Consider the following 19,049-nt stretch of genomic DNA (forward strand, 5'->3'; position numbering starts at 1 on the left):
GCCAGCTCACCGATCTGTTCGGGCTTAGAGTGGCCCTGCAGCCACCGCTGTGCCACAGGAACGAAGAGGGCATTTAAAACAGACACTTGGCCAAACAACCTCCAGTGTAGCACCACCCTCGGACTTACCTGCACTCCTTATACTTTCTAGAAATGCCGAGGTTCACTTTTACCCTAAAACGGGCAAACTTTCTTCCTGTCCTACTGTGTCTTTTTCTAGTTCCACACAGGGTTAAATAAAAGGGCCTAAAAGGAGAAAATAAGGAAGTATGGAAGGGAGGGACAGAGGGAGCACCAGGGGAGTGAAAACAACACAGAAATAAAAAGAGAGAGAGAGAGAGAGAGACAGAGGGAGGAGAAAAGACACAGAGAAGAAATACATAGAGAAAACAGAGAGAGAGACAGAAGGAACAGCAGAGAGAGAGAAAATGACACGGAGAGAGTGACAGAGAGAGGAAAAAAAAAAGGAAAAAGTTCATGGGAAAAAAGGAATAATGTGTTTCATGGAAAAGCTATTTGTTTCCGAGTCGCTCTTTTTTCCATGTACTGTATTATGCCATATGTGGGAAGTGAGGGAGGCTGGAACTCCGCCTAAGAACATCTGCCAGGGACCTTAAAAGCCTTAATAATAGCACAGCTGGTGTCCCCAGCCTAATGAGCTCACCACCCACGTGACCACCCTTCCTCAGAGGCTCCTCCAGGGAAACGAGGGGCCGCGGGCTGGCCCAGGCCCGCCTCCTGCCCTCCCCCACGTCCAGGCTCTCCTTCCTCCACTGCCTTCGTCCTCCCTTTCCTGAAATCACCCCCACCCGTTTTCCTGAGCTAACTTGCTCTGATTCCCCCAGTTCCTCCGAACAGAGAGGTTCTTAACACGAAAGGCAAATATCAGAAATAAAAGAGGTGGACATCACTACAGATCTTCTGGACATTAAAAGCACAATAGTTATGCCAATAAATAATTCAAGAGCTTAAATGAAATGGACACACGCCTTGAAATAGGCAACTTGCCAAAACTAACACCAGAGGGAAGAAAAGGTCTGAAAAGCCCAATATCTATTAAAGAAATGGAACTCCTAATGAAAAACCTTTCCACATTCAAGGAAAGGCCAGGATGCCACCACGTGGGCCTTTCTGCCAGGGTACAGGACCCTCCAGGAGCTCTGGCGATTCACTGTCTCTGACAGGGAGGCTCTCAGCCAGCTTGACTTTCCCACTGATCACTGCCTGTAACTAGGAGGAAACCATGCGCACAAAGTTGGAAAGGAGGGTGCTGGGGCATGGGAACAAAGAAGTGAGGCTTTACAAGTTTGGGAAGTTTTAACCCTCGCTGGTATAATTTTTTGAAACCAATTCCCATCACAGTGCACTTTTAAAAGCCCTCTGGCACTTGAACAATGGCACCTTAGCATCAGGATGGGCAAGGATTTCAACTTCTAAGGGGAAACCTATTGGAAATTGACAGAGAGGAGACTCCAGTTGGCACTGACACAGTATCCACAGTAATTGGTAGAAGCTGAAAAATCTGCTGCAATCTCTCTCTCAGTCCGAGCAACACATCCCAACCACAGTGAAGAGCCAAATGGACATGATACACGGGGCTTATTCACCAGAAAAAGACAAAGAAGGCCACGTTTCAGAAACCGCGCTTGGTGACACACAATACCGTAGATGTCTGTAAGCACGCAGTACTGAGGCTAGCAAATTACATGATTCTATCCCTGCCTACCAGGTAATTATATCAACAGCAATCACATGATTAGCTGAAAGGTGGGCAATCATTAACTTTTCCTACTGTTAAGCACTGTTACACACCAAAAGACAGTGTTTTTATACCTTGTTAATGCCATGAATAAGTTATCTAAGCCTTGACAACTTCCTGTTTTGATTTATAACACCAATGCCTCTCCTGCCATAAGTTAACATGGCAAAATTCACAAAAATTTAAAGAACAATTATGGTATTTTAGGGACTATAAACACTTTTATACATTATTCCCTTTTGTTGAAATGTTTAATAAACTGAGAATCCTTTCCAAAAATAAGAGTTGTTTCCGTTCGCAAAACACCAAAAGCATTAACAGAATCAGTTTAGTCTTTATCAACCTTGTCCTTCCACTTTCACTCTTTTTAGGTTATACATCCAAGGTCAAGTCTATGGCTCTCAAGTCTTAGGGACTCCTCCTGGCTCCATCTTCGGGCCCACAACAGTACACCTGGCCAAGCTGTATTTGGGCATTGGGCAAAAAGAAAATTCAGTAATACCAATTCTGTCTTTATTTAAAATTTTGATTTTTTTCATCGCAGATTTCTTTACATTAATTTAGATTTTTTTTGAAATATTGCACTAAAATACTATTGATATTATTTAAATTTTTTGGCAACTCCCCCGCCCTTAAATTTTGTACTGTAGGCAAGTGCCTCAGTCACTTTAACTTAGCCCAGGTCCTAGCCCACAATAATAACAATACACCCTGTGTGAACCAATGAAGCAGAATAAACACCCATGCTCCCTGTCAGAGACTGGAAAACAGCTGCCTTACGGACCATCTACTAGAGGTGTGTACGTGTGTGTGTTCTAAATGACTCCAAGGGGAAGGGGGAATGGTATGAAAACCACAAGTTCGAGCACAGTTAAATTCTGTGGAACAAATATTTTACATCATGTTGCATTAAAATCTAATAGTGGGGGCTTCCCTGGTGGCGCAGTGGTTGAGAATCTGCCTGCCAATGCAGGGGACACGGGTTCGAGCCCTGGTCTGGGAAGATCCCACATGCCACGGAGCAACTAGGCCCGTGAGCCACAATTACTGAGCCTGCGCGTCTGGAGCCTGTGCTCCGCAACAAGAGAGGCCGCGACAGTGAGAGGCCTGTGCACCGTGATGAAGAGTGGCCCCCACTCGCCACAACTAGAGAAAGCCCTCGCACAGAGACGAAGACCCAACACAGCCAAAAATAAAATAAATAAATAAATATTAAAAAAAAAAAAATCTAATAGTGGCCAAATTAACTAGAATCTTTATCTTACACATTCAGCTTCATTCATTTTTACTTACATATACACCTTATACAGTCAATACTTCCTCGGAGGTAACCACCACTATTCTGATCCTTATTACAGGATAGTTTTGCCTGGTTTTTTTTGTTTTATTTTTTGTTTTATTTATTTATTTATTTTTGGCTGCACCATGCGTCATGTGGGATCTTAGTTCCCCAACCAGGGATCAAACCTGCGCCCCTTGCAGTGGAAGTGCAGAGTCTTAACCGCTGGACTGCCAGGGAATTCCCTGCCTGCTTTTGAAAATGGAATCCTACAGTGCATAATTTTGTGTCTGGTCTCTTTTGCTCAACATTTTGCGTGGAACTTTCATCCATCTGTTGCATGGATTAGTATTTCATTCCTTTGTATTCTGAGTAGTACTCCGTTGTATGGATATACCAATTTGTGTATACAGTCAACAGTAATTAATGGACATTTGGGCTTCTTCTAGTTTGGAGCTATTGCTAGTAAAGCTGCTATGAACTAAGTAAAGAACACTGGTTTCTGCTGAGTATATGCCCAGAAGTGAATCACTGGGTCATAATATATATGCTCAGCTTTAGTAAATATTGCCAATGTTCCCAGTGTTTGTTCTTCTTTGCATGCGGTGCATGAGGATTCCAGCTGTTCCATATTCTCACCAGGGGTTGATATTGTCAAATTTCTTATTTTGTCCATTCTGATGGGGCTGCAGAAGCATCTTTGCTAAAACAAGCGATTTCTAATTCCAATTTTACCACGATTCTATAGCTCCAACAGTACAAACTGTAAAACCTCAAGTAAGATGTACGTGAATCACAAAGTGCAGAAAAATCTCTAATTCAGAGCTCATTATTTCAGGAATTCATAAAAATATGGACACAAGCAATATGTGAGACAAACACACATGATGCTTGGCAAGGAAACCTGAAAACATTCATGAATACCACAGGAATTCTTACAGTCAACGTGTTACTGTAAGATGTTTACAAGGCTAAGCCGGCATCTCTTCTGAACCATGGAGAACCGAGTGATACAACTCTACAAATAAATGCATACCTATTATGTATGAACAAACCCAAAGAACATTTTCGCCCTTATCCTCTTTGGCCTCTCACAGCAGAGGGACCCTATGAACCCCACCTATCGCCACAAGAACACTCTCTCCCAGCATTTCTGGTCTCCTCCTGGTCAATCTCCGTGAGTGCTTCTACATGTGGTATCACCACTGTCCACAGGGGCATAGCCCCCAGGCCCTGACCTCACACTCAGATCTTTCTACTGAGCATCAGCCCCAGATGTCCCACTGCCCTAAATACCTCCCCTTGGAAATCTCACGAGCATATCAAACTCAGCACGTTCACAATAGGATCCTCCAGGCCTTCACCCCTGCACAACCGATTGATGTTAATCCAATGTGGAAATCTTGGCCCCATGCTTGACTCTGCCCCCCTCCCCGAACCCTACCACCATCTCCCCGAAGAGCAGGGCTCATCCCCTCAACACCAATCAAAGGAATCCACTTCTTTCCACCCACAGTATCACTTACGACCCCAGGTGAAGTCACCACGCTCTCTCTCCCTGGGTAAAGCCAGGGCTTTCACTGCAGGTCTCAGTCAACCAGGAGGTGGATGAGGCCTGGGCACGTTCACCAAGGGAAAGCCAGCCACCTCCCCTAAACGACACCCCTGCCCTGCCACGGCTTTCTCTTAGGAAAGTCTACAAACTGCATCCCTTTTCCGCCCTTGTGAGCAAATGTAGCTGCAGCTTCAGAGTTTACAAGGGAAATTCTGAGACCTGATTATCCTCGCCATTCTCTGTCATGCTGCCTCTTGCCAAATAGAGAATTCAGTATATCATAAACGATAAAGGTCTGACTATAAGATAACCAAACTCCCAGGAATATTTATTTTTTTCCCCTTCCATAAGAGTATTATTTCTCTTCTAGTATCAAGAGACTTACCCAGCTAAAAGTTTTTCATGTTATGGATGGACCTAGAGATTGTCATATTGAGTGAAGTCAGAGAAAGACAAATATCATATGATATCACTTATATGTGGAATCTAAAAAAATGGTACAAATTAACTTTTTTACAAAACAGAAATAGAGTCACAGATGTAGAAAACAAACTTACGGTTACCGGGGGAAAAGGAGGGAGGGATAAACTGGGAGACTGACATATACACACGACTATATGTAAAATAGATAACTAATAAGCACCTACTGTATAGCGCAGGGAACTCTACTCAATACTCTGTAATGGCCTATAGGGGAAAAGAATCTAAAAAATAGTGTATATATGCATATATATAGCTGATTCACTTTGCTGTACACCTGAAACTAACACAACATTGTAAATCAACTATACTCCAATACAAATTTAAAAAAAATAAAAAGTTTTTCATGTTAACATTCAATAGTTGCTATGACATTCCTCTTGTACTTGTAAAGTAGTTCCTCGTTTAATAATACAAACTATTTTCCTACCTTGTAAGTATAGTATAAATACATCCACTGCATTAGCCAGCACTTTAGTCTATTTTCCCAATGATCTGCTTGTCATTCCTTATCTATTGTTGTAGTAATAAGAATATTCTGCTTATTTTCTCAAATAGAAAGGTATTTTCTCAAAATTTTAACACCAAACGACACTTCTCCCTATAAGAGACCTTTCAAATGTCTTGATATTTGTGTCCAAATATCAAGTCAAAGGGATTTCTCTAATACCTTGGGATTCTTGCAAAGTTAACCCTTTCTCCTCAGAGCCGAAGGAGGGAAGATAGTTGTCAGATGAACAAAAACCACAGCCTACATCACTGCCTTTGGTCATGGGGGCTATTCCTGTTAGTATCACAAAGATGAAGGCCAGCACATACCCCTAGGGCGTGGCACAGATATGTGCTCCAAAATTATTTGTGGATGAATGGATCATAAGGAGTTCAATAACAGCAGCGATAATAATGGCTAACACAAAATGCTTACTGAGTCAAGCATACATACTAATTCATGTGATCCTCTTAATAACTATATGAGGTTATCATATAAGGTAATGATTCAGGAACTCGCCATCATAAACAGGAGTTCTTTGCTGGGTTTAACATATCTGGCCTTGACAAAGCACCAATCTTAAAGTAGGGAATAAAAAAGGAACACGGCTTCAAACACATCAACAGTATGGTAGTTTATCCAGACACATTGTTAAATATGGACGTTTTTATTTTTTAACAAATGAAAAAAACAAGGCTATACACTACTCAGGTCCATAAAGCAAAATTTTACAACTCCCATAGTACTCAGCCTTTTATTGAAAACATTCTAGATACAAAGGTTGGAATGAAACACCCACGGTCCAGATAACAATCTTTTCTTCTCTGCAATGAAAGCCAGTAAGCCAGTTGTCTCACAAATTCTGCACCCAAATGTAGCACTCACAGACAGAGCACCAGTGAGTCACACATGTAACAAATTGCTCATTTTCCTGCTCCCCACCTTTCCTCTAAATCATTATGCTGCTATTCCAGAATCATAGGTTTGGTTTTTTGTTTGTTTGGTGTTTTTAATCCCCCATCACAAAAGCTTACCAATTCCAACTTTGTTCCAATTTTGTAACTCAACAAGAATCTGCCTGTCCCTTTAGTTTAAGTAAACCTCCAATTTTCTTCCCAGGTTTGAAATTCTCCAATGAAAGCAAGGCCCACATCTTTGGACCCCTCTTTTAATTGAGAAAAAAAAAAAAAAAAGGCCCTTGCCATTCTAACTGTGCTGTCAGATTTCTGCCAGTGTCAGACCACCAACACCCCACCCCCACTCAAAGTCAAGGTCCAAGAGGAAAACCAAATTCACTGTTAGAACCCTGTATTCAGAATCACAAAATGTAATGGCTTGTCTCCCTGAGTTGCCCTTCTGTTTTATCCTCTTTGGTCTTCCAACTCACACACTCCAATTTCCATTCAAAATAAAAAAGGTGAGGGAAAAATGGAGGCAAAGACCATAAACACACAGACCCTAAAACACTAGTAGCTTCTAGAAACCTTATTAACCTGAATCCCACTACACTTACTAAATAAATTAAATGTGATGCCCCCAGAGTTAAACAGCAATCAGAAGCAAGGGCTGAAGCAAGAACTCCTATTACCAACCACTTTTCAGGAATTCCCCACAGCTCAAAGCAAGGCAAAGACCATGGTTAGTGCTGGGAGGATAACAGAATGAAGGGAGAAAAGTGACTTGAAATAACCATGTCACAACCATTAGGATGGCAATTATAAAAAAAAAAAAAACCAGAAAATCGGACTTCCCTGGTGGTCCAGTGGTTAAGACTCCATGCTTTCAACTCAGGGCTCATGGGTTTGATCCCTGGTCGGGGAACTAAGATCCCACATGCCGTGTGGCCAAAATAATTAATTAATTAATTAATTAAATATACATAAAGTAAAATTTTAAAAAACAGAAAATCACAAGTGTCAGTGAGGATGTTGAGAAATTGGAACCCTTGTGCACTGCTGGTGGGAATACAAAATGGTGCACTCACTGAGAATAACGGTATGGTGATTCCTCAAAAATTAAACACAGACTTACCATAGGATCCAGCAATTCCACTTCTGGATACATACCCAAAAGAAGTGAAAGCAGGGGCTCTATCAGTTGTTTGTACACCCATGTTCATAGCGGCATTATTCACAACAGCCAAAAGATGGAAGCAACCCAAGTGCCCAAAGACGGATGAATGGATAAACAAAATGTGGTACACACATAACAATGGAATAACATTCAGTTTTAAAAAGGAATGAAATTCTGGTACGTGATACAACATGATAAACCTTGAAGATATTATGCTAAGTGAAATAAGCCAGATACAAAAAGACAAATACTGTACGATGCCTCTTATATGAGGTTGCTAGATATTCAAACTCATACGAGACAGAAAGTAGAATGGTGTTTGCCATGGGCTGAGGAGAGGGGGAGAATGGGGAGTTAGTGTTTATTCAGTACAGAGTTTCACTGGGGTAATATGAAAAAGTTCTGGAAGTAGATGGTGGTGATATTTGTACAACAGTGTGAGTGTACTTAATGCCACAAGACTGTGCACTTTAAAATGGCTAAAATGGTAAATTTTATGTTATATTTACTTTACCACAATTTTTTTAAAGAAACAAAAATGGTCACTGCATTAGGGATTTCCCTTCATCTCTCAGACTGGAGGACTTGGGCACCTCTAAGGGAAAAACAGAATTTGGCAAAGATAGGTTATCTGTTCCCACACACCACAGGAGGTTATGGAAGGGGCACGGCAGCCCTGTGGCGCTGCACCTGCTAAGGAAGCAGGAGGGAAGATGGTAGGGTGAAGAGAAAGTTACATATACTGGGGTCAGATCCACTCACCTTCCATCTGGCTCCCATTCTGTCATTCTTGTGGTCTCCCATATTCACAGTGCACATGACCCAGCACTTAAGATTTACTCTTCAAAGGGTAGGTAGGTGGATAGGTAGGTGGATAGATGGATGGATACATGGATGGACATTTCAACTACTTGGCTAGAATTTCGGGAGAACTGCCTAGGACCGCTCTGGCATATTTTTAAGAACTCAAAACACCTCCCAATGTTGGGGTAGGGAGGGTAAACCACTGGCTAAATTTTGGGCTGCTTTTCTCACTACTTATTTAGAATGACAGTTTGTCCCTTCCCTCTTGGGTCCTCCGATTATACAGTTCATTGCATACAAGTGAAGGAAGGGAAGAGGCGGGTGTTGGGAAGAGAGTAGATTCAGCAATCTTTTCTGAAAACCCCAGCCCCTTTCTTTTCGGTGGAGGGCAAGGGGTTGACTCCAGCTTTGAGCACCAATTCTCCCCAGCAACGCAGGGAGCGAGTGTGTCCTGGCTACTTACTCTTCCCAACACACGAGAAGTCTGGCCTTGTGCTTCTGAAAAGAACATTCTGTGTAACCACGAAGGAATGTCTAACAATTAACACCACCTGGGGACGTGTTTAAAATGCAGATTCAGATTCAGCAGGTCCGGGGCGGGGTCTGCCATTTTGCAGGTCTAACAAGCCTCCAGGTGATGCTGAGGCTGCAGGCCGACCCACCACACATTGAATAATAAGGCCTGACACTCCTGCAAGCAGCTGCAACCATGACAGCAAGGACCAAAATCAGGCAGAAACAGCAACAGTCAGGATCTCCCTCTAATGAGTATCACCCTCCTCCCACTGCCATGCTCCACCCAGGCCACAGCCACTTGGTTCCACCATGAATCTGGACGTTTTGTCACTTGGGGATAATTAGCCAAGCCGTCTGCAGTCACTCACTCCCAGCTTTTCTCATCATACTGAAGACAACTGATGCTCCTGGAGGTCAAAGAAATGTTTGCTCCCCACTCCCCAAGAAAAGTTTCAAACAGAAACTCGAGGATGGCTTCTGCACTCATTGCTTACCTGCTCCTCTTGGCTAAAACGCATGATTCAATAATACAAGTGAAGCCAAACTATTTTCAACACTCCAGGGAGACAGTTTAGCTTTGGCCACATCTCAAACTGGAAATTTTTCGTGAAGGACCATAATAAAAGGAGGCGAGCATACGCTGGATCATGCCTCCTCTACTTTTTGCAAAACTGAAAAATGGAGAGCTTGCAGAATGCTACCATTAAAAAAAAAAAAAAAAAAAATCCAGGCCCACCCACAGTATATGCTGTTGATATTAAAGAACTGCCTGGAAGGACTTTTTTGAGTTTACCAAAACATCAGAGGAACTGATGGAGAACCTCGAAAATCCTCTGGTTCTCCATGTGCATGGATGCTTCTTCTCTCCAAACCCGGAGAGAGAAGAAAAAATAAAATCTCATATTCCTATTCTAATTAGTATCTATTTTAAGAGCTGCAAATACACCTGCATCTATGTTATCATATGTAGAATTTGCCAATAGCTAATCTGTGTAAACACAAGTCAGGAGACAGTGGCATTTTTTTTTTTTACGGTCTTCTTTTTTTTTTTAATAAATTTATTTATTTACTTATTTATTTTTGGCTGTGTTGGGTCTTCGTTGCTGTGCACGGGCTTTCTCTAGCTGAGGCGAGCGGGGGCTACTCTTCATTGCAGTGCACGGGCTTCTCATTGAGCTGGCTTCTCTTGTCGCAGAGCTCAGGCTCTAGGCGCGCGGGCTTCAGTAGTTGTAGCACACGGGCTCAGTAGTCGTGGCTCACGGGCTCTAGAGCGCAGGCTCAGTAGTTGTGGCACACAGGCTTAGTTGCTCCATGGCATGTGGGATCTTCCCAGACCAGGGCTAGAAACCCGTGTCCCCTGCATTGGCAGGCGGATTCTTAACCACTGCACTACCAGGAAGCCCTCCACAGTCTTCTAACTGAGATCACACACCTGGCTTCAGGACTTAATGAAGTTCAGGTTCTTGATGTCTCATCGCAGAAAGAATTCAGTGAGAGACACAGTGATAGGTTAGAAGCGCATTTATTTAGAGAGAAACAAACTCCAAAGACAGAGTGTGGGCCATCTCAGAAGGCAAAAGCACAACAGTGGCATTTTTTTAGTCAACATAATCACACTATCTACTAACTAAGCCTAGGCATTAGGAGAAGTACAATAAAGAGGGAAGGGCTCTGAATGGTATGCTAAAGGATACTCGTCAGGAAAAGTCAAACCACTTACTCCACATGTTCGCAGTTATTTTCAACTAATTCTTTTTTTTTCTTTTTCAATTCTTTTATTTTTGGTTGCATTGGGTCTTCGTTGCTGCCCGCAGGCTTTCTCTAGTTGTGGCGAGTAAGGGCTACTCTTCGTTGCAGTGCACGGGCTTCTCATTGCAGTGGCTTCTCTTGTTGTGCAGCATGGGCTCTAGGCACGCGGGCTTCAGTAGTTGCGGCACACGGACTCAGTAGTTGTGGCTCGTGGGCTCTAGAGCACAGGCTAAGTAGTTGTGGCGCATGGGCTTAGTTGCTCTGTGGCATGTGGGATCTCCCTGGACCAGGGATCGAACCCGTGTCCCCTGCATTGGCAGGCGGATTCTTAACCACTATACTACCAGGGAAGTCCCTCAACTAATTCTTTAAAAAAAAAAGACTTCAAAGCCCCCTGAATACCCCAAGCAGGGTCTTCCTTAACATTCAAATCCAGATAATTTATATTCTGGTGGTTCTTTAATTTACTCATATACCTATCTCCCCCAAAAAATGTATCATCCTTTTCAGATGTCAGTACAAAATCCATTTCCTCTGGGAAGATTACCTTCTGCTGTGAAATGTCCTGGCGTAACATAAAATCTGGAACTAGAAGAGATCCTATAAATAATCCAGCTCCAAGACTGTCAAACTGGGGTACAGATGCTTACGCTGTGGGGAGCCCCCAGAGCCCCAGGGAAAATAAGGTGCATCTTCCCTGAGTGCTTTTTGACTCAAGGCAGCAATTTAAAGCATTTTTATACTAAAATACGTAAGATGAATCCTGCATTCCATTCTACATCAAAGGAATCGCTGAGGGCTTCCCTGGTGGCACAGTGGTTAAGAATCTGCCTGCCAGCCGCATAGCACAGGGAGATCAGCTCAGTGCTTTGTGACAACCTAGAGGGGTGGGATAGGGAGGGTGGGAGGGAGACGCAAGAGGGAGGAGATATGGGGATATATGTATATGTATAGCTGATTCACTTTGTTATAAAGCAGAAACTAACACACCACTGTAAAGCAATTAAAAAAAAAAAAAAAGAATCAGCCTGCCAATGCAGGGGACACGGGTTCAAGCCCTGGTCCAGGAAGATCTCACATGCCGTGGAGCAACTAAGCCCGTGCACAACAACTACTGAGCCTGTGCTCTAGAGCCCGCAAGCCACAACTACTGAGCCTGTGTGCCACAACTACTGAGCCTGTGTGCCACAACTACTGAGCCTGTGCACCACAACTACTGAAGCCCGTGCGCCTAGAGCCCGTGCTCCGCAACAAGAGAAGCCACGGCAATGAGAAGCCCGCGCACCGCAACAAAGACCCAACACAGCCAAAATAAATAAATAAATAAATTTAATTAATTAATTAATTTCAAAAATAAAAGGAATCGCTGAAGTAACACTGAAAAGTTGTGGAAATCTCAGGCTGAGCTCCCCAATCCCCCTTTCCAGGGTTCCTTTGCCCTGAAGGTTATGAGGCCAAGTTTCAGAAGCATGAAGAGAATCCATTTCCCAGCTTGAGACACGGAAGCCAAAAGACTTTCCCAAGACTGTGACTGGCCGTCTGAAAGGTCACTGCCCCTAGACAGTCTTCAGAGAGATTTACAGCGCTTCTCACCACCACCCAGGTGAGTCTGGGAGCAGTCTTTCCTAGAATGCCAGACTAGAAGCACAAACAAGGATTTTAAGAGCTCACCTCCCACCCAGGTCCACCCTCTTCGACCTCAGGTGCAGTATTAACAAACACATAATTAAACAGGCTTCTCAATGAATAATGAAGCCACACAGCCCTTCATAAACACATGTCAAACCCTTTCTTTAACCAGCTACACATCATTTGGTATTATATGTAGCTCAGAGGCACCTAGATTGACACATATGCTATTATTTACTGTCTCTTTGCTAAAACTTTGAATTTTTCAACAGTGCAGGTGGCCTCCATTTGGATACACCTAATAAGAAGGCAAGTCAAAATAGGGAACATTTATTCAAAAAGAAGAAAAAAGAGTGGGGGAGGAAGCAGAAGACCCATTCACAGTGTATCTCCATACAACTGACACTCACCCAAGATAAAATCTAAGAACACACATGAGCCTTGGGCTTGGTGGAGAGAGTTCTCTCCCTAACATCTGAATCTCCTAAAAGAACCATCCCTTTGTCCTCCCACAAAAATCATGGTGCATACCAAATACAGATGAGTTAAACAGGTCAGGGTTCATTTTCAAAACCAAGGGTCATGTAATCATATATTTGAACAGGCTGGCCACTGTAACATTATCCTCAAGTTTATTAAACTGCAAGACAGGTGAAAGGCTTGATTTAATATCTGCAACCCTCAATGAGTTTAAATGAACTCTTCACCCTCCAATGCCTTTCTCATTGGAGCCCTATAGGAGAAATAAAGAACTGCCCCTTCAGGAAAAGCGGCCACCAACCTGCTTGCCTTCCTCGGCTGTCTTCCAGGCTGTATGGTGCAAAAGAATAATCAAGTGTACGAAAACACCAACAGCTGAGGGGGCAGAGAAAGCCCAAGGTCTGCTGCCCATCTTGGGAGCAGGCAGTCAAGATGGGAAGCCCAGAGGGTTAATTCCAGACTCATCTAACAATTACAGAGACCTACTATGTGCAAGGTCAGGGGTAGGGGCTCAGAAGAAAGTCCACATCAGATGGCAAACAGGAAAATGCTGCTAGTTTGGAAACTGAAACTTCAGGAACTCCTCGGAATGTGAATAATGCTATTTTATTTTCAAAGTCCTTTTACAGGATCTGATTCAACCCTCACAATAAATCTATAAGAAGGAAAATAACCGCTATTATATCTGCTATCTTATCCCCGTTAGGGCTCAAAAATGTTACCAAGTCACAAATCTAGTCATGTTGGAATAAGACCTGAAAATCCTCCCAGGTCATTCAAACCTTTACAGACACTTTCATTCAAAACACTCTTTAATCCTTACAACAGTCCAGTGAGGTTTGTTTGTGTTTTGCTTGTTTGTTTGTTTTAGAGGGACAATCCCAGAGAGGGGAAAGCCAAGTCAAAGAGGTTAAATAAGGGCCCAAGGTCACCCAGCCAGCAAAGAGAGAGAAGAGCTGGAATCTGAATTCAGGTTCCCCACTCCAAGGCCAATGTCCTTTTTTAACACACCAGAGAGGAGTGTGAACAACACAGCCAGAGTGGAGACACCCTTCACGGAGAGCTGGGGATGGGAAACCAAATCCCACAGGTCCCTGGGGCATCAAACAGGAAACGGCTTGTGCTCAGGCCAAGCTGAAACCCAACTCTTGCCAAACCTGCTGCACACAGACATGGGCTCTCTACCCAGCTCAGCATCATCCCCGAGCCCGGCTCAGCGCTCCAGGTGGCTCAGCCCATGACTCTCTGGGCACCTCTGTGATAAAGCTGGGGCCAGAGATCGAAGGGCAGACGAGCGTGATCTTTCCAAACCAAGAGAAAGAGGAAGGTGCCATCTGTCACTCCAGGTCCAACTCTGAACCTGCCAGCCAACCTGTCATACCCCACTGGAACTTGGGACACGCTTCCCAATGCAGCCTGCCCAGAGCCCACACTGCTCAGTCGGCCACCTCCCTCTCTGCTGCTCTTGTAGTTGGAAACCAGAAAGGACCCTGTTCCTAGTTTCCCTGGGGTTTGTCTCCCCCCACCCCATAACCAAAAGATGCTCCACGGAAAGGGTACCCAGCCGGCCTACACACTCGCAGACACTGACAACATCCACACATTTGTTTGAAGCAAACAAAGTTCTAGGGAAGCTTATCGGAAAAAATATTTTTTAATCAGAGGCCTAGACATACTTAGGAGGCGCTCAAAGTGGACGCTGATTTCAGTTTCTGAACAAGTGCAGCGAAGGGTTCTAAAGCACGTAGACTGAACGGGTAGGGGCCATCCAGTGCCAGCCCCAAGAGCAGCGGGGCCGGGCTTTTGACCTGTACTTCCCTAAACACAACTTTACAAAAGAAGCAGCAATAAACTTCATTAAGTTTCTTGTTACCTGCAGGAGGCTGACCTTGGAGATTCGAAAAGAATTGAAAAACTCAGGACAAAAAAGTGACAAAGTAAACTTGTTAACTCTCAGGATGGAAAGAAGGGGTCCTAAAAGCCATTTGTCTCGACCGGAACACTCTCAGAAAACGTAGTTTACATTCGTTTTGCGGGTGAGTGGCAATCGGGGTTCCGCTCTCGCCCTAGCCTGGCTCAGCTCGGGACTCTTTGAAGGTCGCCTCACTGTCACTTCGGAGTGCCGGAGCCCGGAATCCAGGCCACGCGGCGTGACCGATGCGATGCACTATTGGCACCTTCCTGTGCCCCCCAGGGCCTCCCGCAGGTGCGGCCGATGCCGGAGGGGGGCCACCCCCGCAGGGTCCCGGCCTCTCGCCGCTACCACACCACGCATCCACACTCCCGGGACACCCGTGTCCTTCCCCACCCACCCCCGGGCCCGATGCGCCCGAGGCACGGGTCAGCGGTCCACGGGCTTACCCTCGAGAGGCGCACGAAGCGCGGCCCCGTAGCAGGCGCGATCCCGGCGGCCTCCGGCGCGGGGCTACCCGGGCGCTCGGCTCTCCTGGCCGCCTCCTCTTCGTTGTCCTCGGCCGAGTCCCGGCCGCCCGGCGGCTCCGGTTCCCTCCGCAGCAGCCGGCCGGGCGGCACCGGGGCGCACGCGACTGGCTCGCCTGGGGCGCCTCCTCCTCCTTCTGCTGCCCGCCCGCCGACTCTGCGCTCCCGGGCTCGGGGTCCGAGGTTCCAGACGCGAGGTTCGTCGGGGCGCTCGGGCACCCCAGCGCTCCCTCCCGCGCCGCCCTCCCGCGCGCGGCCGCTCCCCGGCGGCGTCTCGCTCGTAGCGCGCGGCCGTCAGGGGCTCTGGGTGAGCGGGGGCGGCGGCCGGGTGGGCCCCGGGGCGGCGGGCGGGGGCGCTGCTGTGGACCGGGGCACTGACGCGGGCGCCGCGGCGCGGCCTCTCGCCATGGCTCTCGGCGGGCGGGCGCTTCGCACCTCCCCTCCGCGCTGCCGTCACCGCCCGACGCTCGCCGAGCCCTCCCCTTCCCCCGGCCCCGCCTGCCGGCCCGCACCGCCACCTCCAGGACGCCCGCCGGGCGGAGCGCGGCCCAGCGGCCCAGAGCCGCGCCCCTCCTACCTCGCCGGCAGGTGACCCGCTCCTGCGCCTTTACCCGCGCGGGGCCTGGAGAAGTCCCCGGCGAAATACCTGGGTCGGGAAAAGGTATCACACACCACCACCACCCCTACCACCACCCCCGCCGCGAGCGCTTATTTACTTCTAGCACTTCTCCGTGTCCGTCCAGCCAGTCTAAGGGGAGGGTGGAACTCACGCGGAGACTGTTTGCCGCGAACGCCGTAGAAGTCCAGATGTTTCGTTCCTGCAGGCCGGGCCGTCCCTTAGGAAAGCAATCCTTAGTCTTAAATAAGGGTGGGACAGAGCCGGGAGGTGGGGGGAATATGGATGAACAAAGTGCCACCAAAAGGGTAAGGAAGGAGGACAGGTGTGTGGCGGATCAGGAAACGATCCAGGAAGTAAGTCCTCACAGGCTACTCTATTATGCAAATGACCGGTGGAAGGTTTAACGGGGAACAACACGCATGACCTCATTTCCACTTGAGGCTGCTGAGTCTACAGCGTTGGCCTAGTCCCTGGCCAAAGGTCATAGAGGACATTGGGAGGACATGGAGAAGACTCAGACCAGAACCGAAGACCCAAGGAAACTAAACCATAGAAAACCTGGTTTCCAGTACTGGAAGAGTCAGTGTATAGAAGAGACTGGGTCAGGCAAGAATCATCAATGGATACTCACCCTAGGGGAGACTTTACTGGGGAGCAGATATTTGCCTGGATTAATGTGTTTTCCCATAGGTGGTTTAGGCTTATTAGTAGCAAGAGAGAAATATTCAATATACAAAGGCACAGGGAGACAGCACCTTGACCAGGATCAAAACTGACATCCTTAATGAAAGCAGATGGATATCATGTCCTCAGAACACATCACCTATGCAGTATTTCCAGGAAGAATGCATAACCTGAATCTAATGATAATGAAACCCCAGACAAACCAAAATGAGGACTATCTCTTAAAAGGGGGCAGAAGTTGTATTCTTCAAACATGTCAATGTCACAAAAGAAGGCTTGGGAAATGTTCCAGATTAAAGAGTGCTATAAAGTCGTGACAACTAAATGTGATACCTGGTCCTAGACTGGATTCTTTTGGGGGGAGGGGACGCTGTAAAGGACATTCCAGTGGACAAAATTGGAATCCTGATAGTAAAGTATTGGATCAATGTTAAATTCGCTGATGTTGATAATTTGTACTATGTTCATGTGTAAGAATATCCCTATCCTTGGAAATACACACTGCAGTATTGTGTAGGGGTAAGGGGGCATTCTGTATGCAACTTACCCTCAAATCATTAAGGAAAAAAATGTTGATAGAAAAATGATAAAGTAAATGGGCAGAATACTAACAATCAGTGAATTTGGGTACAGGGCGTATTGGAACGTTTCTGTAAGTTTGAAATTATTTCCAAATAAAAAGATTTTGAGGGACTTCCCTGGTGGCGCAGTGGATAAGACTCCGTGCTCCCCATGCAGGGGGCCTGGGTTCGATCCCTGGTGAGGAGATAGATCCCACATGCATGCTGCAACTAAGAGTTCACATGCCACAACTAACGAGCCCTGGAGCCGCAACTAAGGAGCCTGCCTGCCGCAACTAGGACCCGGTGCAACCAAATAAATAAGTAAATAAATATTTTTTAAAAAGATTTTGAAAAACCATCAAGTGGCAGAAGAGATGAGGTGGGAAGAAGGTAAGAAGTGGTCATAAAAAGACAACACAAGGGATCCTTGTGGTTTTAGAGCTTGTGACTTTAGAACAGGTGATAAAATTTATATAGAACTTACACAGACACACATAAGGCGGATTGTATGAATGTCAGTATCTAGTTGTGATACCATATTAAGGTTTTGCAAAATGTTATCATTGGGGAAATTGGGCAAAGTGTATTATTTCTTATGACTGAATGTGAATCTACAATTATCCCATTGAAAATTTCAATTACAGGGAGTTCCCTGGTGGCTAGGATTCCGGGCTTTCACTGATTTGGCCAGGGTTCGATACCTGGTCGGGGAACTGAGATCCCTGCAAGCCACATGGCGAGGCCAAAAAAAAGAAAAAAAAAATTCAATTACAAAGAAAGATCAAGCATATTCCAGGTGTACATAAATGAGCATGGCTGCCTGGGAGTTCAAAGAACAAATGTGCTGGAGCTGACTCCTAGTGGGTTTAGAGCAGACATGGAGCTGTTACCAACAGCAAGGGTTTTTAAGGAAAAAAAAAAAAAGACTATGTGAAGCATAACTGACAGATCAGGTTCCTACCAGTTCTGTAATTTAAGAATCCTAGAGCTGGGGGATCTTTGAGATCATCTAGTCCAACCTTCTCATTTTCAGGAAACTGTGGGCAGAAAAGTGGTACATGACCAGAGGAGCATCAAATTAGTGGTAGACCCATAACTACAACTCTTGTCTGCTGAATATGTCCAATTGTCTTTGCACCTTTACCAGCTGCCTGTCACTCTCTATATCCATGAGATTTAGTCAAGGTTGGTACAGAATTTTGAAGTGATTCATTCAGCCGTTTGGAGTGTGACAGTGGCCTTGTGGGAGAGCAGGGTCCTGACATTTGGTTTCCAGCACCAGATGGCAGACATGTGGATCCCGCTCAGGAGGAGGAGGGGCCAATCTCCCTCTTGTACTCCCAGCTTGGAGGAAACAGGTGGCAAGCGGAACGCCTGGAGTGAGTGAACCCCCCCACCCCCAGCTATGGGCCCTGAGCTACTTGGAGCTGCTGATAATCTGCTGCTGCTGCAAGTCAAGGGTGCAGGGCCCTGGGAGGGAGGCAGGATGGGCACACAGAACAAAAAACAGTCATTGCCCTGGCAGGTCCCAGCCTCATCCAGTGTTAGCAGAGGTCTCTGCACCAGAAGTGACTCTGGGCTTCCCTGGTGGCTCAGTGGTTAAGAATCCGCCTGCCAGTGCAGGGGACACGGGTTCGAACCCTGGTCCAGGAGGATCCCACATGCCTCGGAGCAACTAAGCCCGTGTGCCACAACTACTAAGCCTGCATTCTAGAGCCCGTGAGCCACAACTACTGAGCCCACGAGCCACAACTACTGAAGCCCGCGCGCCCAGAGCCTGTGCTCTGCAGCAAGAGAAGCCACCGCAATGAGAAGCCGGGGCACCACAACGAAGAGTAGCCCCCGTTTACCGCAACTAGAGAAAGCCCGTGCGCAGCAACGAAGACCCAGTGCAGCCAATAAATAAATAAATAAATAAAATTTAAAAAAAG

At 46.0% G+C, this 19,049-nt stretch overlaps 1 protein-coding gene across 1 annotated transcript in view; it reads right to left on the bottom strand.

The window, feature by feature from the left end:
- The window catches only part of LOC309638718 (uncharacterized protein), a gene marked incomplete at its 5' end in the record, with an annotated part of 62,029 nt that extends 43,740 nt beyond the window's left edge, over window positions 1-18,289 (bottom strand). Inside the window, 4 exons of the mRNA XM_082415016.1 lie at window positions 15,175-15,898; window positions 15,969-16,088; window positions 18,080-18,155; window positions 18,263-18,289. Of these exons, the coding sequence (XP_082271142.1) occupies window positions 15,175-15,898; window positions 15,969-16,088; window positions 18,080-18,155; window positions 18,263-18,289 (947 nt within the window). The remainder of the gene's footprint in view (window positions 1-15,174; window positions 15,899-15,968; window positions 16,089-18,079; window positions 18,156-18,262) is intronic.
- Window positions 18,290-19,049: the final 760 nt, after the last annotated feature.

The sequence above is a fragment of the Balaenoptera physalus genome (assembly GCF_965194825.1).
Source record: "Balaenoptera physalus genome assembly, chromosome: 11".
NCBI lineage: Eukaryota > Metazoa > Chordata > Mammalia > Artiodactyla > Balaenopteridae > Balaenoptera > Balaenoptera physalus.